The 26,085-nt window shown below is 42.2% G+C and overlaps 2 protein-coding genes across 2 annotated transcripts; one reads left to right on the plus strand and one right to left on the minus strand.

Moving 5' to 3' along the window:
- Positions 1–466: 466 nt before the first annotated feature.
- fbxl3l (F-box and leucine-rich repeat protein 3, like) lies at positions 467–5,930 on the minus strand. The gene is made up of 5 exons (XM_080466248.1): positions 5,529–5,930; positions 3,996–4,368; positions 3,618–3,740; positions 3,313–3,484; positions 467–2,145 (listed from the first exon to the last, which is right to left on the minus strand). The coding sequence occupies exons 2-5, from the start codon at positions 4,353–4,355 to the stop codon at positions 1,502–1,504; spliced, it is 1,299 nt and encodes a 432-aa protein (XP_080322374.1). The 5' UTR covers positions 4,356–4,368; positions 5,529–5,930; the 3' UTR covers positions 467–1,501.
- Positions 5,931–10,348: 4,418 nt separating this feature from the next.
- atp7a (ATPase copper transporting alpha) lies at positions 10,349–25,763 on the plus strand. Its single transcript, XM_080465392.1, has 23 exons — positions 10,349–10,578; positions 12,348–12,478; positions 15,199–15,703; positions 16,360–17,136; positions 17,351–17,563; positions 17,658–17,821; positions 18,023–18,184; positions 18,301–18,377; positions 19,103–19,325; positions 19,446–19,679; positions 19,771–19,862; positions 19,945–20,072; positions 20,570–20,724; positions 20,816–20,950; positions 21,048–21,242; positions 21,413–21,595; positions 21,684–21,897; positions 21,982–22,128; positions 22,218–22,360; positions 22,685–22,888; positions 23,249–23,366; positions 23,757–23,859; positions 23,960–25,763. Exons 2-23 carry the CDS (start codon positions 12,359–12,361, stop codon positions 24,231–24,233), a joined length of 4,566 nt encoding a protein of 1,521 aa, XP_080321518.1. The 5' UTR covers positions 10,349–10,578; positions 12,348–12,358; the 3' UTR covers positions 24,234–25,763.
- Positions 25,764–26,085: the final 322 nt, after the last annotated feature.

Here is a 26,085-nt window from a genome sequence, read left to right on the forward strand (position 1 = left end):
TAATTTTCTATTTGATATACTTCAGCTATTTGTTCTGTGAGGACTGGCTGATGAGTGATATTCATGCTTATACCAACGCATATCTGCACAAATGAAACTACATTCGAATCAATTTGATTTTTTGAATCCGTGTGTCTGTCAGATGAAGCATCGACTTCAAACAAGCCAAAAGGTAAATTTAGCAGACTCAGAAGAAAAGGCTGCTAAGCTACAACGCCTGATGCTTTTTTTTTTTTTTTTATGGAAATTGAGTGCGCACAAGCGAATCTACTTGTAAAAAGGGCTGAGTTATCATTGGCATACTTCATTATACAGTAGCAGCTCTGCTTATATAACACCTCACTGCCTCCAGTTAGACCACTACTGCCCTCTAGTGCTCACAGTGAAGAACTGCTGAAAGGTCAAACGGGACAATGTCAGGAAAACAGCTGAAATCTGGCTTTCCCAGCCATAGAAACATTAAAGTCATATCAACAACGTTTTTCTTTTAATTAAATACCTGCATACATCATATATCAAACAAAAATTCTTTTTAAAGAGTTTATCCAAAGTTGAGCTGGCTTATTACTACTGCACCTACCACTCAAACATGTTTGATAAATGATTAAAATGTAATTAACAAATGAGCAGAAAAGGGATATACTTTAGAATCTAGAATGTGGGCCTGTTATGCTTTATGCTCTGTCTTGAATGAAACAAACTTGTGTAACAGAATAAAACGAGACTTAATCAGCGCAAGAGAATTAGTTCAAACACACAGAAATCCAGAGTGAAAATGTTTGTTTTTAATTCATGCTTCGATAAGGATATTGATTCCCAACAACATTTTGAGATTTTCTTCCATCTTTAAAAAATAATAACAGTGTCTACTATCATTAACTTTAGGTGCTGTTGACTTTCATATGATACGATTCAATGTTGAACAACCTTAAAATTCTGTACAATCTGTGATCGCACCTGGTAGTGTTTCTTTTCAAACAAGCTTGCCGCTTGTCTGGCAGAACCTGGACGGTATTTGACAGCTTAAGTAATTTGGCTGGAAAAAATTAACGATAACCTATCACTGGATCAATTTGCTGATGAGGTCTGAGTGTTAGTGTTACGGTTACCTTATCAATACATGGTAGTTATACGAATAACATAACAGGAATGGCAGTTACTTTTATTGAATCTTAGACTATGTAGGCTCATATTGGGGCCCCACTGGAGCGTTAGGTGGCCTGTATGGGTCTGCAGGTCAAACGTTTGAAACCCCTGTATGTAGGCAATTATTCCAAGATTCAATATGCAACATTTCACATCACTTACAAAAAAGAAAGCCTGAGACAAACGAATCTCTGACGTGTTTACAAGAAGCAAAACATTTTACACAAGTCCCACATGGCACCATCACAAGTGACTCATGTTCCAGTAAAGACAGCCAACACGTATTATTCAACACTTCACCAGTAAAACATGTGACTGATGCGAAAGCTCCATTTAACCCTGGCATCGCGTCAGCCTACCAGGTGGGCATCATATCAGGGAACCACATGCGGCCGAGGTGCTTCGACACCTCGCTGTGGATCTGCTCCATGTTGTAGCTGCTGTCTGGGATCAGCACCTCCTCCATGATTGACAGCTGAGTCAGCCTGCGCCCGCACATTTTCACAAACTCCACAAAGCCACTGCAGGTCACTTCGCACTCGCCCAGGCCGATGGCGGTCAAACTCTTGCAGCGTTCCGCGATTCGGATCAGCTCCTCGTCCAGGGGCTCCAGGCCGTTGGCGCACACGACCAGCTCCACCAGGCGAGGGCAGTTCAGTCCGATGCGTCCCAACATCTCTTTGCTCACTGCCCGGCCAAAGTACAGGTGGGTGACCGGGGTCTCTTCACAGAAGAAGGGCTCAAACTCCTCCTCATATAGAAAGAAGTACATGACGATGTTGACCTTTGGCGAGTGTCGGATCAAGGCCTCCCAGCTGCTCCTCTTGATGGTGTGAAAGTGCGTCTGGCCCGGGTTTTCGCTCACCACGTCGATGCGCAGGTGCTCCAAGTGGACGTGTTTTTCTGACGACAATGCAAGCAGGAGCTCGTCGCTGAGGAGATGATAGTTTAACGCCAGCTCCCTGAGGCCGTGACACTGGTCTGCCACACACAGAATACCTGAGGGAAGAAAGGGGAGAGAAAACTGTAGCGCGCCATCGCAAATGATTTCATACATTGTGTTGTTCCGGAGTGGTGTAACACGGGAGTCCACTCACAGAAAATCACATCACATTTTCTAAAATGTAGATAAATCTCAAGGAGGACTTTTAAGTGACTGCATTACTTTCATTTTTGCCTTTTTTATGTTGGTGAGAATGGAAATTTCCATCAACCCATCTTAGAGGAAATGTTCCCAGGGACAAAAAGGTTGGGTGTCCACGTTGCATTGTTTATCTCTCCTCTTTCTTTTCTCATGCGTTACAGTTTACATCTGCACAATTCCGCAGTTGTTAATTTAGTAATCGCATTACTATTACGACTTCCGCGGCATTAATACCTACACAACCGATGGATCAAACTGAGACACAGGGAATCCTTTAGTTTTGAAGTATGTAATCATCCTTGTTTCTAATCAAAAAATCTATTATTTACTTGGGGTGATTTTCAGTATCTCTGCTGTTGGCCTCATAATGATCTATTACTTTATTATAAAGAAGCATAGAAAATAATAGTAGTAGTAAATAGGAATGTAAGTCCTCCCTTTTGAGGCACTTGTTCCCAAGCGGATATATGAAAGGCTGAACTTTATACTGTTAATTAGCAGTTGTATGTTCATTTTATTTCTATTTTATTATATTTTGATGTTGTCTTATCTGCTCATATCTTTTTTTTCATCTTATTGTTTTATAGCTGCTATTTGGCCGTGGACAAGTCATCAGCCCGTGACAACACACACACCACCATATATACACACTCTAGAATAAAAAGCCAAAAATATTTGCATTTCCACATGTTTGCATTCCTGGAAAACCCCCCCGGCAGCAATAGAGTCACTATTTAGTTTGGGTTTTATTCCTGGAGAGAACGGGAATCGACTGAAACAACATGCACAAGTGAAACACATGCAAACTCCCCACAAAAAAGGCCCCCAGATTCAAACCAGTGACATTCTCGATATGAGGCAAGCGTGCTTAACTCTATATCTCCATGCAGCCTTTGGAAGGAATTATCATTATTTGATTAATTACTAACAGACATCACAGTAAATGTTTTGAGTCACATAGTTAGGTTTAACTGGCATCAGTTCTACAGTGTGCTAAGAGATACACTCTCTAGTGTACTGACCAGCTGGCGAGACATGAGGACAGCTGCTCATCTTAAGCAACTTAAGGGTGTCACTATTGTTGGCAACCAGGACCTTCAGGGACGGATCATCCACCGGGGTGTCATCGATCTTGATAGAGGACAGGGACTTGGAATTCACAAACACCACCGTCAGCGCAGACACAAAGTGGGACTGGGGATAAACAAATGTTGGTTAAACCTGAAGATTGTCTTCGATACTGCCTGGAGAAAAGAAAACCAGGATACACACTTTCACACAAACAATGAATGCCTGAAGAGAAACTCAAACAAAAGCCAGTCCATACCTGAGACACATCCATGAAGCTGGGCCTCGCCGTAGAGATCAGCCCCAGGGTCTTAATGGTGCAGTTCACCAGCTGGGAGAGAATGTCACAGGCCGCCTCTGCAGACTCTGTGCAGCTGTCCACCTGATTTACCCAAAGCCATTCACCGTTCAGGTAAAAAAAAAAAAAACAGAAAAAAAACACGCAGAAATGAGAGCTGGAAAAAAATAGACGCGTGAAGATCATGTGAGCCTATTGCCAAAGCGAATGTGTGGTGATCGGTTCCGCGGCAGATGGTTTGAATTAAGGAGATCACACATTGTTTTTAACACAGCTGTGTTGTGAAAGGGAGGGGGTGCATGAGGGGGAGACGTGAGAATCAGTGGGGATGGCTCTTACTTTGAAGCTGACGTACTGCAGGTGTTGGGCATGTTTCTTGATGATCTGCTGAATGAGGTCAGGGTGGGTGGAGCGCAGGTAGGACGTGGCCGGCTGGTTGAGTTCAAACTCAAACCTCCTCCACAGGTCAGGCATGTGAAACACTTCGTTCCAGCGGCGGCACACGGAGGAGACTCTGGCCCGGTCCACCAGGGACAGATGCTGGAAGATCTGCAGGACGACGTGGTGGGGAAGGTTCCCCCAGTCCTGCGCGGAGGCAAACACAAAGCTGGACGCCGCCCGCTTCTTTCTCTTAGCCCGCTCCTCGTGTCGTGGAAAGGTGGGGCTCTTAGTGGAGAGACCTGTTCTTCCTCGTTTCATCGTGATCGGTCCTCTGTGAAATGATGACAGTCGGGAATGAATTATGAATGTGCAGTCGCTGATCGAGCTTGACCTCGAGTTTAGGGACACAAATTTGAATCCCAGTTGCGGCAGGAAGGGTAGAAATATCCATGCAACCCCGAGACGGCCGGAACGGCCAAACTCTCGTACAGCAATCTTCATCAGTGTTCATATAATAACATAGATAATCCAAAACATTGAGGTTTGGAGTTCATAGATGTCACTGTGGTATTAACTCCAACAGAAGATTACATGGTAAAAACATGTGCCTGTGAGATTACTAGTTCTTAAGACAATTAAAAGCCATTATAATCTCAACAACAGCTTTCTAGAAACTTTTAGTTAGTTATTTTTTTTGCAGAAAGCTGATTGTGTTGCTCATTGTGAATCCATCGTATTGAAGGATACTTGTAAATTCTTTGTTTGAAATCCAAGACATCCTCAATGTTTTTTCCATACTTAATAATTTGGATTTTTTTTTTTTTAATATACAGGCACCAAATGTAATGTCTTTCAGGAAAAAATGTTTTAAGGTCGACTTTGATTTAGTATATCAATACTGATGATCAGCTCCTGTTTATGAATCAAAATGTTGTGTTCTGCACTGATGTGATCCACATTTCCTTTATATATACCGCTTACTTAAACCTTTAAATCCATAAAAAGGGTGCAAACTTTATTGTCACAGCTACTGCATTCTAAATACTATTGTAAGAGTACTTTTTTTATTTTGCTGTTGACTGCTGCTTCACAACAAACCAGCTGTTCCTGCATTTTATAACAATCCAAACTTGCTCTGAGACCTCAGCAGCAGAATCCAACTACAAATCTCGAGCTTGAGGATTCAGCCTAAAAATAACATTTTACAACAACTCGTGAAACCTGCTCCTACCGTCTCTTTAACAGGTTGGCTATAATTAAAAGCAACACTTGCCATTAAAGTAGCATGAACTATTTTCTTACTTTTTTAAAATTAGATTCGGAATAAAAATCGGTAAAAAATCGGAATAATGTATATGGCTGAACATGAACAGATAAGCTCCAGGTAAACACATTGAAATGCATCCATGCACATCACACTCGTTCACACAGCCGATCATCCAATCACTAATCGATCACTGCAGATGCCCGATAGATCGCCAGGTTACTCACACGAAGCACTTTTATCAACGACTGTTTCCTCCGGGGTTTGTCCTCTGTCGGCTGAGAAGACCGCGTTCACTCGGAGCCATGGCTGGAGATGACTGGAGAAACGCTGGCTGCCGCTGATATAAGACAGCAGGAGCAGCGCCCATAATAAGCCCTCTACGCTTTAGCGACAGCTTGGCGCGCGCTGCCGAGCAGCCGGCGACACGTGAGCGGAGGAAAACATGGACCCGCTTGGCTGCGTCTCCCACCGGCGTCATGCCTGCAAAAAGATGGATTGTTACGTCCCGGACCAGCGGGCAACACGAGTATCTTTACAAAACACCGTTTAAAAAAGAAAAGAAAAAACACCCCGTTTGATTTCACTTTGAAGCGCGTGCCCACAGAGTGGTCAGTTTATTTGTGTGCGCACGTGCCCAGAGCTCTACTATGTTGTGCGCAGTACTCAGAAAGTAGGTCAGTGTGTCAGATGGCGTACGTGCGTATGTGGTCATTAAGACTCGAACAACACTTTAGCTCGACCTCCATGTGTCCTCACCGAGGACAGTAAACTTTACCAAAGTGAAACTTGAAGACATTCATCAGGCCTTTCTGTGTGCAGTTTGCATGTTTTCATGGGCGTGATCGTTTATCTTTCATTTACAAACTTTTCAGAAGGTGTGCTCTGAAAATATAACATGAATATATTAATAGTAATCCCAATTTGTATCATCAAAAAACTGTAATGTTTTGAAAAACATCATCTCTTTTCTCAGACTATGTCACTGATGTAAGATTAGACAGCTGCTGAGTGAAATGGGATTCTGTCGCTTTGCAGTTCTTAGTTAATGTTTGTCAGATGTGTTGTTATTGAACAAAATCAACAAGAGTTCAACTGTACTGCTAGCAGAGGAACACAGAATATTCAATATATTATTCTATTGCTTCATCGTCTGAACCTTTGCCCTTTAATTGACAGCCTTTGTTTTTCTGACTTTTCCACTTTAAGTATTTTGTATGAAGACAAACAGCTGATGATTGGAGTTTTACTTTGAGATTAACCTGAACAGTTTTCTTTCAAATGCATGTTTTTTTAATGTTAACCATGACATTTTTGTGGCAGCTGCCCAGGGAGCCATAAGCACCTTCATGGTCCTGTGCAGTTTAAAATTAAATATCGGCAGTTCAACATAACCAACAAAATTGCACTCTATCATAAATAACCTTTAATATTAGGATGATGTGAAGTCAGTCCAGTTGAATGGGTGTTATCAAAAAGTTTGCTTTGTGACTATCATTGTAACAACTCTTTCTTCAAGCTGCACCACAATTTGTAATTCCATAACTTTTTCCATTTTATAGTATGACTAAGATGACAATAAAGAGGCACTGTAATGCCAAAATACTAATGAGGAATTACAACAACTGTAAACTTTAAGGGGGTGTAAAAAGACTTGACAAGGGTCAAAGGAGTCATGACACTGAAAAATGTATGTTATTTCCTGTGTTTCAATATTCACATATTTTGAAGAAGTGCCATAATTAAACACAATTTCCCACCCATGGCTGTAAGCCAATCAGAAATACATGTAAACATGAAAAACCTCAACACAATTTCGGTAAAATTCTGTTACATTATCAATCGATTACTTCTCCCCATCCTGTGCATTGTCAAATCTATTAATTGTGTGATGTAATGAACACATAAACACATGTATATAAATAATCAAGTTTCTTGCACTTTTACATTTAATCTTTGTTGTATCTGTTACAGCCCACAGGCTGCATGGCCTCTGCCTCTGTGTATGTGTGTGTGTTTGTTACCATGTGCTGTTTGACAGGAGGTACCCTCACTGACTTCCTCCTCCTGTCCTCATGTGAAGCCCTCTGATTGGAGGATGAGGGCTGATTGGCTCAGCTCCGCCCACCAGCTGAGGCCTTTTAACAACTCCAGCAGACTCCTCATGGTGGCAGAGGCAGGAGGTGTCAGCTCAGTTTGTCTTGAGAAAATTTGGTGTGTGGACTAGTTAAGGTAATCTTTTGAACTCGGCTCCACTCTGATATTTGAGGGTGTGAATTTAGTTCAACTTTAGTGAACCTGAACCTTTGTCCAGCAGTTTGGTGAACGTACCAGCGGTTTTGTTTTGTGTTAATTAGGTGTTTTGTTCGTTTCCATTTTGCCGCTGTCTTTAGTAAATTTGTGTGAGTTGAAACTTTCGTTCATGACCTTCTAGTGAAGAAGCTGCCTTTTTGTTATACTATATTAAGTCAAACATTATATGGTTATTGGGCTTTACCTGTTTGGCCCTCCTTTGTTGTATGGTTTTTGTGTCTTTGGTATCTGTAATCTGTAAGCTCTTATTGAAAGACAACCTGCTTTACCTTGGTAGCCACTGCCAGCTGTGACCGCTGCTGCTCTGTGTTATATGTCCATTCAAGGAGATCTTCTTACATTTGCTATGTATGAAGCACAGTGATAAATATACAAAGACGGCTTCGGTTTCATGTCATTGTCATGCTCACAGTCTACCTAACCAAACCAAACATCTTTCTTTAATTCATCCAATATAAAAACTACTAATGTAATGTCATGTTTGTACAAAAAGATATTTGTCAGAAAAGATTTTTAAAGTGTGAGGTTGTGGAGGAAAATAGAAGTACTGTGAGCAGATAATGAAAAGAAAAAAAGTGTGGTACTACAATGAAAAAGGTTTTTATCAAAACACCCCATGACTCCAATGAGAAGCCGCCTTGAACAACCAGACAGGCACAAAAAGCAATGATGAAATGCATGACAACAAAGACAAAACACAAAATAATGAACACAAGATAAAACTCACAGAGAGACACAGAAGCATATACAGCATAGAACAATTTCAGTATGACAAAAGAGAACCTGAAACTAAAGTGAGGAGGAAAATAACCTCAAAATGACAGACAAACTTCAGAGACACAAAACACTACAAATAAGACCAATAATCACCTCAAACTGACACAAATCCAACACAAAGAGACCGAACAACACTTAAAAATGTTACAAAAAAAAAATAAATCTAAATGAAATGTAACAACAAAAGTTGAAAACAAAACAATTACAAGGATACCATTCAACAGGAGACACTTCCAAATAATACAAAACAACTGTAAAGAGAATACAAAGTAATATACAAATAATGGGAAAATATAACATCTAGGGAACTTCAAACACAAAAAGTACAATTCATTCCAAATGACAAGTGGAAAACATCAAAAAGAGGAATAAAGTCAAAGAGACATATCGACACAAGTCTTCATTGAAACAACGAACTACTTCAACGTGACGAAAAAACCCCACCAACAGACACACAACAGATATAAACATTTGTAAACAGAAAGAAAATCAGTCATAAATTATGACGTATTTCAGTTTAAAAAGCAAAGAAACAAGTCCTCCACAATTGTTCCTTGGTGACATTAAATGTGTCCTGAACGAGGTTTTGATTGTGTTACTGAGTGATGAGAGTTGTCCTCTACAGTCTTTACTAATGTTGTAGTCAAAACTATTGAACCTGAGAATGAGTCAAGTGCAGCAGCTCCCCCTGGGATAGCCAAAGCACCTCCATAGCACCCCCAAGAAATGTGATTTTTTTTTTTTTAAGTGCTTTATTTAGATTTTTTTTTTTTTTTATGTGTGAGATTACAATTTGTTGCCTGGCTAATTAATAGATAAACCAATAAAACATGCATTTATGTTTTTGTTTTTGTTTTTGAACTAAAAAGCAGTGTAATGTGATTCAGTCAATGCTGCAGCACACGCATTAACCTTTGAACTTATAACTTCCTGTTATTACAAGTGCATTTTTCCTGGTGACTGCATAACTGACTAACAGCAATTAAACATGGAGCGCTTTTTGCAAAAAAAAAAAAAATTGATAAAATCATTGATGCCTTCGCTCTAAACCACAACAACTGACGTATCGTTTTATTATGACATCTCATGGTGAGTGCATAATTATTGCCTGTTTGGTGTTTGAGATCCAAACTCTGAGTCCTGGTTATCTCTATGTAGTGTTTATTAATATGTCATTAGATTCAGTGAGCCAAACATTTTTCTTTCAGTGGAGCTTTTGGTGACTCGCAGCAGGAGTTAGTGTCTTTGTGTGTGAGGCCCAAATGAAAACTTGCTGTGTTTTGTTTACGCCTGCTGTTGTGGCTCCATCAGTGACATACTTGTGTTAAAGTTTCCTTTCAGTGGTGTGTTTAAGTGGCAGACTTGCAAACCTTTCATCTTTATCAGTTTGACAAAAAATCTTACGTATTGTGTCGCATAATATAGTTTTAAATAGCAAAGCTTTTACTGTATGTGCGCGACTGTTACGTGCTCAGTGCTGTGTGCGTATATTGTCAGTGTTACAGTTGAAAATAAACTAGAGATCCTTAAAATTCCCCAGAACCGTCACTGAAAGATCGAGCTCCCCCAAAGCACCAGCAAAACAAATATGTGGCGCTGCCACATTTTATATGAGCTACTTTTTACTTTTACTTGAGTACATTTTTAGACTGATAATTGAGTAAACTTTTTATTAAAGTAATTGTACTTTTAGTTGAGTAGAATATTTCAGGACTCTTTCTACCTCTGCCATGACGAGGGCATTTTTACCCCCCATTTTACCCCCTCTGCGTAGCCCCGCCCCTCCATGCTGTGAAACCACTAATCCCTTCCCCTCCATGCTGCGTAGCCCCGCCCCTCCTTGCTGCGTGAGCTCGAATCCCCCCCCCCCCCCCTCTCGTGCTGCGCAGCCCCGCCCCTCGGTGCTACGTAGCCCCGCCCCTTGACACGGACGCACCAGAGTGCGTTCGAGGCAGTCACGTCGGAATGAAGAGGAGAGACAAAAACAGGTCTGCCTAACTGAGTTTGGCGACAAGGGCAGCAGCGACGTTCTTCGCTCCGCTTTGTCTTTCTGTCGCGGGCTTCCTGCATCATGAGGCGACGCGTCTGTTTCCTCAGAAGCAGGATGAAGGGAGGACGCTAAGCTCGCGAGCATGCTAGCTTGACGCTGCGCTCCAGTCTGACGTTTCGCTCCTTTAAAGTCCAACCGTAAGTTCCCTTTTAGTCCCTTTTTCCTCTTACTCCACACGTACTTTGACACGCCATGGGGAATATCCTTGAAATGAGTCAAAGGCAGACGTTTTAGTGAAAATCACAGTTGTTTGTTTATTAAAAGTGTGTTTATTGAGTAAATCAACAAGCAGGCAGAAGCTAAGAAAGAAAGCATTAACTTTGAAGCGATAAGGTTTTGCTACGACTCTGCTTCAGTTCACTGCCTACAGAAAGACACAAAACCAAGCGTTTACTCGTTTTCTTCCTATTCAGTAATACATGTTTAATTATTGACCTATCTTATATAAGAAAAAAAAAAATCAATGTAAACAGTGAATTCCTTTTGTTAACCCCTAATTGGTGAATTACCTTTAATGGTGTTAGTTGGCTTTGTTGCGTGGATCCCTCATATATTAATCACAGTAGCTCACGATCAAAATCTGAGATAAAACGACTAAAGAAATGTTTTATAAGCATTGAATTGATTGTGTGGTCAACAGTAACATCCTCCCTCTGTAATTCTGTTACTTGTCAATGTTTCACTGAAATGAAGTTATGATTTCAAGCTGTGATAACAAGAATGTAGAGAAATCATATACCCCCTCGTAATGTTACAACTATTTTTACATCCTTGTAGTGGTGCACAACAAAGCCTTGTGTATTGAATTCCTTTCCTAAAGTGAAAGTTGTCATTTAGCCCGAGCTGCTTTTGTTCATAGTGTTCCCGGCAGTGCATTTCCCAAAAAGACATTTGTCGTCTTCCTGCTTCTTCTTTTTTATTTCACCAGTCTTTGTCAATTACGAGACTAAGCACATTTCGAGCTGATACAGCTGTGACCTGTATCCCTTTATGATAACATGTGACATTTATATGCTCTTCCTCTTTTTGGCCGGACACAACGTGATTGTATCTTCTCACATATGTCATGATGTATTTCAGTGGTCAAAGGTTTGAACAAAAGAGCTGGTTACAGCTTTTAACGGCTTAGGAGTAGATATGAAAATAGTTTGGAAAATTTGATACGTCAATGTAAAAAAGGCGATGATCAGGTGTTTTCTTTAAATCTATCTATCTATCTAGCTCTATTACATGAATATAAATATATTGTCTTCTTAGGGTCTTAGATTTCCTCTAAGACTGGACAGTATATCACTCCTGTTATTGTGACATCAATGTGCACAATATACAGAGTACATATTGCAAAAGATTGAACTCCAGTAGACCATGTTTCCATGCACTATGCGTTAATGCTCTACAACTTCGAAATGACAGAATCTTTAAATATGGAAGAATGCTGTGATTAATCGATTTATTTCAAAAGCAATTGTATTATGAACTGATTGAAAAGAAGGGATTGATCAACAGCCCAAATTATTTATTACCTGGTGTCCATAGGGAAGAAGGCAGAAGCCCCAAAACCCAAATAAAAATAACTACAGGTTGCTCCACCATTGAAACGCTGCTAGTGGAAACTGCAAATTCAACTAATGAAAGAAACTAAATAAACATGGCCCAGTGAGAGCTGGTGTGAGTTGGAGGCAAGAGAAAGAGAGAGTACTGTTGTTTGGAACAACAGACTTTAAATCACAAAGACATTAACATCTATTGAAGTGTTTCTATTTATCATGAATCTGATTATCATAATACTCATTATAGCATGTTACCTGATATTGTGCTGCTCTACTTTCGTGTTCTTGTTTTGTGGCCGAATGGCTGCAGCGGGATGCCGGACAATAACATTTCTCTCCGTTTTTATGTTTCCTAGGAAAAGCCATCATGACACAGAAAGTCAAGGTGTGTTCAGTTTCCATCGGAGTGGAGGGGATGACTTGTGGCTCCTGTGTACAGTCCATCGAGAAGCGCATCGAGTCTCTAGATGGAGTGATACATATCAAGGTGAATGCAGTCTTTAGGAAGATATGAAATACTCTTGAGCCACGTTTTTCCTAAATGCTGATTTTCTCTTTTTAAACTGCTTACTTAAAATCTTTTGCATGACGTGTCAATAACAGGAACAAGAGTGACTACCATGGATGTTGTAAGAGTGTAGTCTGTGATTTAATCTTAGAAATCTAAATATATGTCTTTTTTTTCTTTTTTATTTAAAGAGCTGAGATGTCCTGTCTATCATATGCTTCAATTAATCCTGTTGTCCTATTCCTCCGGGACTAGCTGCTCTGGTTTTCAACATCAACGTAGCCTTTAGATGTCACTTAATTGCAGTAGTTGTGATCTGCTGGGGTTTGTGTGTGTGTGTGTGGTGTGTGTGTGTTTACCCCTCAGGCTGAGGTTAAACGAGAAGATAATGTAATATTGTGTTTTAGATGGAGCTCTGCTCTTTGCAGGACTATGACATTAGCTCGATATATTCTCCTTGCCCACAGGAAATGACATTTATTCCTTAACACAATTTAATGGATGGATTATTTTAGCTAATCTTTAAAGACATTATCTACAAGGAGTGAACTGGCGTCTTTACTTGGGCGAGCGGTTGGTGTTTGATTCTTTGTCTTTGCATTCTGAGAAAAACAAAAGGTTAATCTCACAAGCAGCTGCACTTACTCATTGATGAAACCCCCACTGTGCCTTTTTAAGTTATAGCGAAGTCAAGTGATCCATTCAGAGCGTCACATGCTTCTTTCTGGCTGACGAGGGAAAGCTGAGGTTCATCGTGCTGTGAACTTCACATGGCTGTGGACTCAGATTACCCCTTTTGTTGTGGAGAAGTTTCATTATTGTGAAACAGAAACAAGTGAAATCAGCTGCTCTCTTGTACAAATTTACTCTTTAAAAAAAAATCTTTCATGCTTATTGTGCTCAAGAATTTATTATGTTTTTGAAAAACGAATTAAACAATGGAATTAGATGAAATCAATATACTACTGCAAAGTGATGGTCTAATTGCTTCAGTTTGGACGGAGACAGATCAGACAGGTTTTCTTTTTCGTATTAAATTAACACAAGTTGTAGATTACAGGGTCTTTTGCTGTTGCATTGCCTTGTTTGAAAACTACAGTATTATATTCAGTCATTTAGGGTCTGAAGATAAATAAAGAAGAGGCCAGAGGCTTTTACTAGGAAGTAGAATAGACAGGTTTTGTCCAATCTATCGCTGTGTACTTTCATGTAAAAGGTGTTTATTGCATTGCATAAAAAAACAAAACAAAACACCAGAGCCCTGAGAGTAGTAACTATATTTAGTTGTGGTTAGAGTGCCTTGAACAGCATTGTTGACTGAGGGAAGGCCTGCATGCAATAGTTTAGACATCTCCATAAATTCGTGGTTTATTTGGCGTTCTTCTTTCTCCTTTTTAAGCGTTTGACTCAAGTAGTAAAATGTTTTTAGTTAACATTAGTGTTGTGTTTTATTTGTTTTGCCATTTAAAATGTTTTTGTACATTTTGTTCAGCCTCCTCTGTCCTTCCGTTACAGCGCCAGGTAGTATGACTGTAGTCTCCTTATCAGTGGTCGCTTTCTTAAGCACTCCGCTCACTATTTGCACACCGGGAAAGAACTGGACAGGCCGTTGGACAATGGTCTTTTATACGTGCTGAGCTCCTATCCTCAACATAACCTGCTCTGGAGGATAAGCTACTATGTACTTCCATGAAAAGTCAACCACCATTATAGTACCAAAACCCAGACTTAACCTTGCCATGTCAAATTCCTGAATTACTCTGGTATATCGGCAGCTATTTTTAATATACAGGATGTTTCATGTCATAACGACGACGGCGTGAATCATTTTTAGAAGGCGTTTATTCAAAAAGTGTTGCAATATTCTGCAACACTTTGACACGGTGACATGAAAATTCTCAAATTACACAGTCAATTTTGTGGAGATCAAGATGCCAATCAACAATCACAAGAAGGCTGTGAGATCCTGGAGTGCCTGTCTGGGAGGCTGTTTATAAAACAAATAGAAGGCTCTTAATTGAAACAAGGGTTTACTGCAATTATAATTACTATTACTACTAATAAGACCACACATCAGAATTGTATCTTAAGGAAGGAAAAACAACTTCTTTTTTTACCAAAATATGACCAGTCCCCCGGCTAGCTCAGTTGGTAGAGCATGAGACTCACACTCTCAGGGTAGTGGGTTCGTGGGACACTACCGGTCACCGGGTACCGGGCGCCACCTTCCCGTGGGCTCACCACCTGCAGGAAGGTTCTTAATCAGGTGCGTCTGGGTGACGGTGCTCAGACTGACACCCCAGCAAGCCGGAAACGGATAAGCGGAAGAAAATGGATGGATGGATGGAAAATATGACCAATATTACACACTAAACCTGGAATTAGGACATAGTTACTAACTTTAATCCATGTGCACAAATTCAACGTAGGTTTCACAATTTATATAAACTAAAGGATCACCATAACTAGCGGTTAAACATAAATGAATGTGTTTTGTACTATGGTTATTGTCACATAAATTAAAGTACTTTAATTCCAACTTGTGTTGCTATCAGAGCCATAATGGTGAACTACTAAATGCAGCACTTTACCAAAGTAAACAAGACTGTATTGTGCTCTTTCTCTGACTTTCATTTTTACCTTTGTCGATCATTAATATGCTTTATTTTTTACTCCACTTGTGATTTTTATCTCTGCAGGTATCATTAGAGCAGAAGAATGCCTCCATCATATTTGATCAAAGTCAGCAGACCCCAGAGTCTCTGTCGGAGGCCATCGAGGACATGGGCTTTGATGCAAGTGTACCAGAGGGCAGCGCAGCCACACCGATCTCCACAGACGCCCAGCTGATCACCACCTCGGGCCTGACACCTGCAGCTCAGCTGGAAGCCCTGGACAGACTCTCGAAGGTTCAGGGAGTGCTGGATGTGAAAGAGGACCCGGCCCACCCGGGTCTCATAGTCTCCTTTATTCCCTCCCTGACTTCCACACAGCAGCTGAATGAAGTGGTGGCCAGTGTGACTCCTCCGGAGATCCCCACTCCCTGCAGCACTATGCAAAAAGGCCCAGCCTTGTTGCCGTCGAACACAACAGGGAGTGGGGTGACACTCCTGAAGTTGTGCATTGAAGGGATGACCTGTCATTCCTGCACGACAACTATCGAAGGGAAAGTTGGGAAACTAAAAGGAGTCGAAAAAATCAAAGGTAAATGATCTCCTTGCGGCCTTGCAGTCCTCTATAACTTCTCTGTCTGTGGTAACACAGTTGCAAGAGTCTGGCTTTCTGTAGGTTCTCTGTTGAGCGATGGCTTAGTTGGGATTTGACTCTGACTCACGAAATCCTTTCCCCGATATTGGTCGGAGGGGTGACATGCAAGCAGAATGGATTATCTGCACTGAGTTGAGAACAGAGTTGTCATTGTGTTCAGTGTTGCTCTGTTCTCCAGCACTGTTCTGTTGGTTCTAGATACACTATTGCAAATAGGATCACCCAAACCTCCATGACACAGTTTATAGCTACAATAAGGACACATACAGTCTTGGCATTAAAATGTGTTTTGGCTCATAAAACTCATGAAATCAGATAGCTTGTCCTATGAGGGATTACAGGTGTGAAATCACTCAAAATGGATGGAGATTAGGAGGAATTATGTCTGATAGGTGAGATTACTGTTGTAGATGTGAACACAAACCGTCCCACATCCAGCAATGGTCAATGTCATCTTTAAATATGAGATCGAGTCCCTCTAATATAAATGCTTTTCTCCTCGAGTAGCTCTAAATAACTTGTGTGAGTTTAGCTGTCTTTCTTTATTTTCTTTGCTCTGTGCTTTAACTTTCCAATCTCTTTATTCTCCACAGTTGTTTTAGATTCTCAGGAAGCCACAGTCGTCTACCTGCCTTACCTCATCTCTGTCCAAACCATCATCGACCAGATTACTGTGGCTGGCTTCAAAGCCTCTGTCAAGTCCAAGCCCCGTCCTTTACAGCTGTCCCCCAGTGAAGTCGAACGTTTTGCTGAGTCTCAGAAGCCAACCATTTCTTCGCCGTCTGAGACTTCAGAGGAGACGGAAATCTTCATAGACACGACTCTCGTCGTGCTCAGGGTGAAAGGCATGCACTGCCGTTCCTGCGTGGTCAATATTCAGGACAATATCTCAGTGATTCCTGGGGTTTCCTCTGTGGAGGTCTCTCTGGAGAAGGAAACCGCCTCCATCTGCTATGATCCACTTAAAGTCACAGTGACTGAGCTGCAGCAGGCAATCGATGCGCTGCCTCCTGGAAACTTCAAGACTCAACCCTGGGACTCCTCTGACACCCTCAGTCCTGTATCCCTATCGCCACTGCCTGCCTTATCATCGCTGCGGCCTGGAGGAGCAACAAAGGCCAAACCTGCAGTATCTCAGCCTTGCTTCATTCAACCTCTGGCATCTGTTGCTAATGTTCACATCGAGGGCATGACATGCAACTCTTGTGTCCAGTCCATCGAAGGCATGATCTCCCAACGGAAGGGAGTGATGTCATCGCATGTCTCTCTGGCTGACAACCAGGGTATCTTTGAGTATGATCCCCTGCAGACCACACCACAAGAGCTGAGGGAGGCCATAGAGGACATGGGTTTTGACGCCTATCTGCCTGGTAAGAGAAGAGATTCTCTTGTGGTTATGACAAAACTAAATATCCAAATTTAGAAAAGGCAAAAGCCCTTCTACTGTAATGAGTTAAGAGATGCTTCCTTTGTTACTTGTAGGTTTTTCTTTTCTTTCCCCAAGTACTTTCAAGTGATTCAATAGTTTTCAGGTTAACTGTAAATTTGATGTCCCTTTAACAATGATAATTTCTTCCCGAGCAGAGACCAATTCACTGCTGCCTGCACCAGATCCCATTTTGTCAAAGTCTTCAAGCGCCGCCCTTCTCAAGAGTAAGGAGCTGGACAGCGACTTGCACCGAGAAGCTCCCCAGGGACGCAGTGGAGACACACACTCAAAATGCTACATTCAGATTGGAGGGATGACCTGTGCCTCGTGTGTGTCCAACATCGAGCGAAACCTCAAAAACGAACCAGGTCTGTCAAGTATTTAGATTGTATTTCATAGAGGATCTGATTGTTGATCAAGGGCTGAAGGGGAAGTTTATAATTAACTCTGGTATCCACTCAGGTATTCACTCTGTTCTGGTTGCGCTAATGGCCAGTAAAGCAGAGGTCCGTTATAACCCTGAAGTCATAGACCCTGTGAAGATAGCCGAGTGTGTGAAAGAGCTCGGCTTCACCGCCTCTGTGATGGAGAACTATGAAGGTTCAGATGGAAATCTGGAACTCGTGGTGAGTCTTTAAACAGAAATCCTCTCATACTCGGTTTCAGTTGTGCTGTTAAACAAAGATACAGTCATTTCTACACTGTGCAAGTCTTACACATTTGTATTACTAGCTGATGAAGTACCAGTCGAAGTAAACACTTCACACTGCTGTTGATGTATTTTTGTCTCTTCACCTTCTTGACGGCTCCTCTTCACCCTCTGTTAGGTCAGGGGTATGACGTGTGCCTCTTGTGTGCACAAAATTGAATCCAGCCTTATGAGAGAGAAGGGGATTATATATGCCTCAGTTGCCTTGGCAACAAACAAAGCCCACATCAAGTACGACTCTGAAATTATAGGGCCGCGAGACATCATCAAGTTGATTGAGGTATTCCTTCTTTTGCTACGTGTTCTTTATGCATCTGCTCAGTTCTGTCACGCAAGCTTTTTAAATGTAAGATGCCCAACATATTCTTTTAGCAGTAATTTCACTCTTCTTTGTAGAACTTGGGATTTGAAGCATCTTTAGTGAGGAGGGATCGCACTGCCAGCCATCTGGACCACAGCAAAGAGATACGACAGTAAGCAGCATTTTACTAGTTGTGTTTTTGTTTGTCTCTTTGAACTTGACTACGAAGCCATATTTAACTCCAACCTGAACTTCTTCATTCCTAATTATCGCTCAACAAGTCACCCAAGTGATTCAAACAGCTCGTGAAGTAGTTGGAAACATTCCCACATTCCTGAATCGCTTCTGTTATTGCGCTTTTTATTGAATGGAATGAATCATCCATGTGTCTGAACAGAGACGTAAAGACTACAAAATTGATAGATGGCATGAAATAATCGATAGCTTTGCTCAGGAATACTGGATGTTGCAGGTAACTGTCTTTAATCAGAGTTTGCTCCTAATAATAATGATAATGATAGATTTCCTTCTTAAACGCACTTTACATTTGAACAATCTCAAAGTGCTACATAAAACAGCTTACTATTTACCTTCCATCAATCACAAGTGACACACATCTGGTCAGTTAACTTAACAATAATGATGGTGAAACCTCATCAAAACAGGCGAGTCCCAAATCTATATATTTTTAACCCGTTTCAAATTTAGTCATTGCAGTGACTCTTGTACGTGAGAGGCAGCATGGTAGTACATGTTTTATCTAGTAGCTATATATATTTCTATATACACACTTCATGATGCTTTATGTGTGATACGTGATGTCCAAATACATTTGGTGTCATGGCCAAAAGGAAAATTCTAGACATTTCTGACCGCCAAATATTTTGACTGTCTCAGGTGGAGGAAGTCGTTCCTGGTAAGCTTGATTTTCTGCGTGCCTGTAATGGGGATGATGATCTACATGATTATCATGGACCACCAGATGAATGTTTCCCATCACCACAACGCCACAATAGAGGACCGCAACCATTACCACTCCACCATGTTCCTGGAGAGACAGCTGCTTCCGGGCCTCTCCATTATGAACCTGCTCTCTTTCCTCTTTTGTGTGCCTGTACAGGTAAATCACAGATAAACTGCACATACAGGAGGTGTGAACGCCACCTATTAAAATCTTGAAACATAACTGACTCATTTTGCCAGAATTTTGGCTTCATGGAAGTTTTTCTTCTGTCCTCAGTTTATTGGAGGTCGTTACTTCTATGTTCAAGCCTACAAAGCAGTGAAACACAAATCTGCCAACATGGACGTGCTGATAGTTTTGGCCACTTCCATCGCGTTCAGCTACTCGCTGGTCGTCCTAGTAGTTGCTATGGCGGAGAAGGCAAAAGTCAACCCCATCACGTTCTTCGACACGCCACCGATGCTTTTTGTCTTCATATCGCTGGGACGCTGGCTGGAACAGATAGCCAAGGTTTCACTCGCTGTGGATTTTAAGGAAAATTTTAAGCTCCTCAAAGAGGATTTGCTTGTGAAAATCAAATTGTTTTCTCATCGTCTTCCAGAGCAAGACCTCTGAGGCTTTGTCCAAACTGATGTCTTTACAAGCAACTGAGGCCACGGTGGTCACTCTCGGCAACGATAACTCTATTCTCAGGTACTCTTTTTCATCCTACTTCTGGAAAACTGAATTTTTTGTAAACCTTGTTGACATTGATGGATGTGAATTTTTGTTCCAGTGAGGAGCAAGTGGATGTGGAGCTGGTGCAGAGGGGGGATGTGGTGAAAGTCGTTCCTGGAGGGAAGTTTCCGGTGGATGGTAGAGTGATCGAGGGACACTCCATGGCTGACGAATCTCTCATCACAGGTTGGCATCCCAGAGTGCTTGAAATATATGTCCTTGGATACAAACAACATCTATGTCTCTCTTCTCTTTTTATTTATTTTTTGGTCGCTACAATAGTCTCGTGCAGAAATGGAATTCTTCTTAACTCGGATAAAAGAAAGTGGGGGAAAAATAAGACTTTTACTGGACCAAAGAAATGACTATTGCTACAAATCGTACGTTAGAGGTCAGGCACACAGTTAGAGAAGTGAAGCAGAAATGTTCATATCAATATTAAAGTTTTATCCAAACGCATCAATAATAAAGCTGTTCACATGAGTGCTTCTTGCTTTTGGCCCATGGTGAGAAAATTGCTGCATTCAGCAGACAATTGTGTGATTTACAGTAAGAATATCAACCCAATTAATTGGAAACGATAACCATTATATTTTGTGTTCTTAATTGCTGTATTGAATATGCATTTGCGTGTCGGTGTGTTTGTGGTAATGTTTCTCTGACCAGCTGTTTTGTGTCTCCAGGTGAGGCCATGCCTGTGACAAAGAAGCCTGGGAGTTCAGTAATTGCCGGCTCCATTAACCAGAACGGCTCCCTGCTCGTCAGCGCTACACATGTTGGCATGGACACCACGCTGTCTCAGATCGTCAAACTGGTGGAAGAGGCTCAGACATCCAAGGTGAGCTATGTGCTGTGAAATCTTCTCATTTGCTCTGCCAGCTCTGTGTGAAACACTCTGATTGTTTCATTCATGACATTTGATTTCGCAGGCTCCCATCCAGCAGTATGCAGATAAGATCAGTGGCTACTTTGTTCCCTTCATTGTTGGCATCTCTCTGCTTACACTGATAGCCTGGGTCTTCATCGGGTTTTTTGACTTCTCTATTGTGGAGATGTACTTTCCTGTGAGTTGTTTTCTATTGTGAACATAATCAGTCATATTATGAAATGAAAGGAAAAAAAACAAAACAAACTGCATTATCTTACTTTGCCATCCTACAGGGTTACGACAAGAGCATTTCCAGAGCAGAGGCAGTGATTCGCTTCGCCTTCCAGGCCTCCATAACCGTATTATGCATCGCCTGTCCCTGTTCCCTTGGCTTGGCGACTCCAACAGCTGTGATGGTTGGCACAGGGGTGGGAGCCCAAAACGGCATCTTGATCAAAGGAGGAGAGCCACTGGAGATGGCGCATAAGGTGTGTATTTATGTAACCGACCAACTGTTTATATGAACAGATTGCAAAAGGATTGTGTGCCTTTGTTACCAAAGCCAAATTAAGGTTATGAACCATAAAACATCTCTAAATTACCCATCATCCTTTTACAGTTGTTCGTGTTGGTTTGTTTTGTTTTTTTTAATGCACAGGTCCAGTCGGTGGTGTTCGACAAGACTGGGACCATCACCTATGGTGCACCGAAGGTTATTCAAGTCAAGATAGTTGTGGAAGGGAATAAGATGCCTCGGTCCCGCCTGCTGGCCATCGTAGGTACAGCTGAGAACAACAGTGAACACCCTCTGGGTGCAGCCGTCACCAAATACTGTAAACAGGTTCGTTCCATCAGATTCAACCTCCAAGATAGAAATGATTGTTTAAATTATACCTATATTGATGCAATGCACTTCTGTTTGGGAGCAGGAACTCGGCACCGAGTCTCTGGGCGCGTGCACAGACTTCCAGGCAGTGCCGGGCTGTGGCGTCCGATGTCAGGTCAGCAACACGGAGACGCTGCTCAAGCAGGCAGACAGTGACAGCGAGGACAACAACCAGCGCAACAGCGTCCTCGTCCAGATAAGCGACACCCGGATGTCCCCCAGCTCCCACCCACTCATCATGGATCCACAACCGCTAAGTATGTTGGGAATTGTGGTGCAGATACGCCGTGTCAAGTACAAAAGGTTGTTGTATTGACTTGTTTTCTCACTGTTGTCTGCAGGCCTGGTGCAGACGGTCACCTACACTGTTCTCATTGGGAACCGGGAGTGGATGAGGAGAAACTGCCTGCAAATCCGACCCGACATCGATGAGGCCATGGTGGAGCACGAGCGAAGAGGACGCACTGCCGTCCTCGTAGCTGTGGACAGTAAGTAGTCAAGTTGACAAAACAATGTGTCTAATTTGTGTGCGTTCTTAAAACAGTTCCAAATCTACATTTCCTTGATGTGTGCGCAGACGTGCTTTGTGCGATGATCGCCATAGCAGACACAGTGAAGCCAGAGGCTGAGCTGGCCGTCCACACCTTGACCAACATGGGGCTGGAAGTTGTGCTGATGACTGGAGACAACAGCAAGACGGCCCGAGCTATTGCTGCTCAGGTGAGCAAGAGTTTCAGCTGAACAAGCTAAATGATAGGGATTGTATTTGTTCCTGGGTGTTGGTATGTTCTTTCTACAAACATTGTATAATCTAAGAAGAGGAGGAGACTGGCACTGTGCTCTCGTTGTTTGTTGTCTACCCTCATGACTTCTCTTTTACAGTCAAAAATATGAATCTGATATGGGTGATATGAATATGCTGTGTTTGCCCCGCGATGGACTGATTTAATGTGTTGATATGATAAACCTCATATTACCAAACTACAGAATTAGTAAAAATAGCTGTAAAAATAAATCCACCGGCGTTTGTGTTGTGTTCACCAGGTGGGCATCAGGAAGGTGTTCGCTGAAGTGCTGCCCTCCCACAAGGTGGCCAAAGTGGAGCAGCTTCAGCAGGCTGGGAAGAGAGTGGCCATGGTGGGTGACGGTGTCAACGACTCGCCCGCTCTGGCCATGGCCGACGTGGGCATCGCCATAGGAACTGGGACGGATGTTGCAATAGAGGCGGCAGATGTGGTGTTGATCAGGGTAAGAGTTTCAACTTCTCAAACCATCAAAAAGGATCTGTGGGTCGTTCAACATGAGTGTGGTGTGAATCACAGTGTTACAACATGCTGAACATTCTTACAGTTTTAGAAAATAGGAAGAAAAAACATTTCACTGCACGCTGGTCTTCTTCAAGCTGAAGATCGTTCTTGACCGTATGTTTGGGTTGAAGTCTTCTATTGGAGAATCAATTCAAAGAGTCTAATACCCACACCGAGTTAGGAGTTTACACAACGCTGTATCTGCCAAAACGATCCTTGTTTATACTGAAATACATTTCATTTACCAATAATCTGATGATATTACTCTTGTCATGATCCCGTGTTGTTGTGTTCTCTGCAGAACGACCTGCTGGATGTGGTGGGAAGTATCGACTTGTCTAAGAAGACGGTCAAGAGGATTAGAATCAACTTCGTCTTCGCTCTCATCTATAACCTGGTTGGAATTCCTATTGCAGCAGGTTGGGAGTGAAAATACATCCATTACAATCACATGTCATAAAGGGTCTAATCTGTGCCTCAAACAAGTGTGTCTACTAGTTTCAGATCACCTTAGTTATCGTATTTCTGTCTAGTTCCCATGATGTTTAAATAGCAGTGCACTTGTAGGCGTCTAACGTTATAAAGCAGGAAGTTTTTCATTACTTCCAGAGGGATTTACTTAGGAGGGATTTTACATGAAGCTTATTAGATAGCTGCAAGATTTCCCTCTGCAAACGCTCCCTCACAAGGACAATGCAGCAAATATGTAAGAACAGCTGTTGTTAGGCACAAAAAACATACTCAAGTGCTTCAGATTACTAATAAGAGCTCCAACAGTATTTAGTAACGTGACCCTGCTTCGTTCCCAGGCGTCTTCCTTCCCGTAGGTTTGGTCCTGCAGCCTTGGATGGGCTCGGCTGCGATGGCGCTCTCCTCCGTCTCTGTGGTTTTGTCCTCCCTTCTTCTCAAATGGTAATGAGATGTTTAATGTTTAGTGGACACCTGTTGTGTGCCCCATCTGCTTTGTTTTACAGTCGGCACTTTATTTGTTTGCCTCTCTGTCTCTGTGTAGTTACTCTAAACCCACTGCTGAAATGCTGGAGGCCAGACTGGGTAACAGCCGGCGACAGGGCAGCCTGTCCGACGTCAGCGTCCACATTGGCATGGGCGACGTGCGTCGTCCCTCCCCCAAACTGAGCCTGCTGGACCGCATCGTGAACTACAGCCGAGCCTCCATCAACTCCCTGCGCTCCGACAAGCATTCGCTCAACAGCCTGGCGCTGAGTGAGCCCGACAAACACTCGCTGCTGGTGGGGGGGGCGCTCTGCGAGGAGGAGTTTTGCTGAATACGCAGGACTCACATGGCCGGCGCAGACTTTTGTAAGCTGATGTCGTTGGTAACTGCATTTATTCCGGGCCGGGCCGCGTTGCGCTGAAAGGGTTACGTTGAATAATGGCCCGTCCATCTGCTGTAGGAGCCCTCGGGGCAGCACTGTTTACTTGAAGGAAAGCTTACAAGCCCCGCGATTTCTTTTAGCTCAGCCAACTGATCACACGCACTTCAGAGCCTGCTGGGGTTATTTCAGACCGTCTCTCGTTGGGGCAACTGCTCTGAGACACTTCTTACATAAACCCTTTGTTTGATCCGCAAACACTCATGAAGCTGAAGTTTTCATCCAGGAAGCAGACGTCTCATCACCTCTGCCACTATGGTCATTTGCAATTGCAATCCTCTTTTATCTATCCAAAGATGTTCTAACCGCGGTTTTCTCTTGTGAGAGTGGACGCCACAGAAATGTATTTTCATATAATTTTCCTTGTATGGGGAAGTAGAACTGTTGTATGATTCCAGACTATTTATATTATCATTATTTATCTATTTTTTCATTGCATTCTGTGAAAAATGAAGTTGTTCAATCCAAATACCAGTTTTCACTTCCAGTCTCCCAAACTGTGTAATAACTGAGGTAAGGCCTGAACGATTCTTCTCGGAGGACTTGTCAGGAGCTGCAAACTGATTGTTGTGCTCAACACTAATCAAGTGATTTTAATTGTCAGTGTTACCCAAGTGCCAATTGAAATGCCACCATGGCAAAGTCCAACACATTCCAAAGATAGCGGCATATGTAAGTTATCATGGACATAATGTGCCTGAAGCGCAATCAGAGACGAGGTCAATGAGATCCGCTGAAGGTCACAGAGGTCTGGTTTCCATTATTCAGACCTCTGCACCTCCAGCCATTGACACGGAATGTCAGTCAAGAAATGTGGCCGTTGTTCGCTGTCATATTTCATCAGAAGTTGTTACATGGATTACTATGTGCTTGGATTACTATTGCAAAAAAAAAGGTTTTGCTGTGAAAAGTCCCTGCTTGTCATTACAGCTGGTGGAGTGGAGTTATTGTTCTGGAGATGCAAATCTTCTCAAGTTGTAGCAGACTATCAAAGAAACCTGTTTAAACCCGGGTGGAGCAGGAGACACAGCAGTGCCACCAAACACGTTACTGACATTCAAACCCCCTCGATTTTAGTAGATCGTTTCACACTCTTAGCATTTCGGTTACCCCTGTTACTTTACATCTGCAGACCGCTCATTTAAGCTGAACTTATTACTCGCATTGTTTTTTTTGTAAAAATCAGCAGTGAACTCATGCAAGTGCAGTTATTCCTTGATTTTACTCGTAATGTTTGTTGGAGGAATGAGCCGCTCTGCCTTTGTAGCCGCCGCCGCTCGACGAGCGCCGGTTTTGCCGATCAGTTGTTTTTGTGCGATGCTTCGTAAAGGCGTCAGTGAGGCTTCACATCTGTCAATGTCTGCTCTCTCGCAGTTTCTCTGAACGTTGTGTGCCTTAGATTAAAACTGCTTTTGTAAGGTCCCCTCTTGCCGTGTCTGCCTTTTAACCAGGAGATGGCGCTGCAGAGCAATTTGTTCATGATCAACACACACACACACACACACACCAGCTGCAGCTTTATATCCACTTTTATTTCATCCAGTTAGTCTAAACATTTTACATCAGCCCAGTGTACTGCAACACAATCAACAATCTTTTCTTTTTTTTTTCACAGTATTTCAAAAATATTCATCTCAAATCAACGCAGGCTATAAATCGTTTATTCCTCTTAAGTCCATTTGTGTCACTTTGGCCACGATAATACTTGATTTGGTTGATTGAAGCTTGTGAATGTTATCACCAG

The sequence above is a fragment of the Lipophrys pholis genome (genome assembly GCF_963383615.2).
Source record: "Lipophrys pholis genome assembly, chromosome: 6".
Taxonomy (NCBI): Eukaryota; Metazoa; Chordata; class Actinopteri; order Blenniiformes; family Blenniidae; genus Lipophrys; species Lipophrys pholis.

Coding starts and splice junctions, on each gene's coding strand:
- fbxl3l (XM_080466248.1), bottom strand. CDS start 4,355: ATGAAACGAGGAAGAACAGGTCTCTCCACTAAGAGCCCCACCTTTCCA. Junction 3,741..3,995: donor TGCAGTACGTCAGCTTCAAA/GTAAGAGCCATC, acceptor TGGGTAAATCAG/GTGGACAGCTGCACAGAGTC. Junction 3,485..3,617: donor GCTTCATGGATGTGTCTCAG/GTATGGACTGGC, acceptor GTTTATCCCCAG/TCCCACTTTGTGTCTGCGCT.
- atp7a (XM_080465392.1), top strand. CDS start 12,359: ATGACACAGAAAGTCAAGGTGTGTTCAGTTTCCATCGGAGTGGAGGGG. Junction 17,564..17,657: donor AAACCTCAAAAACGAACCAG/GTCTGTCAAGTA, acceptor GTATCCACTCAG/GTATTCACTCTGTTCTGGTT. Junction 20,951..21,047: donor TTGTGGAGATGTACTTTCCT/GTGAGTTGTTTT, acceptor GCCATCCTACAG/GGTTACGACAAGAGCATTTC.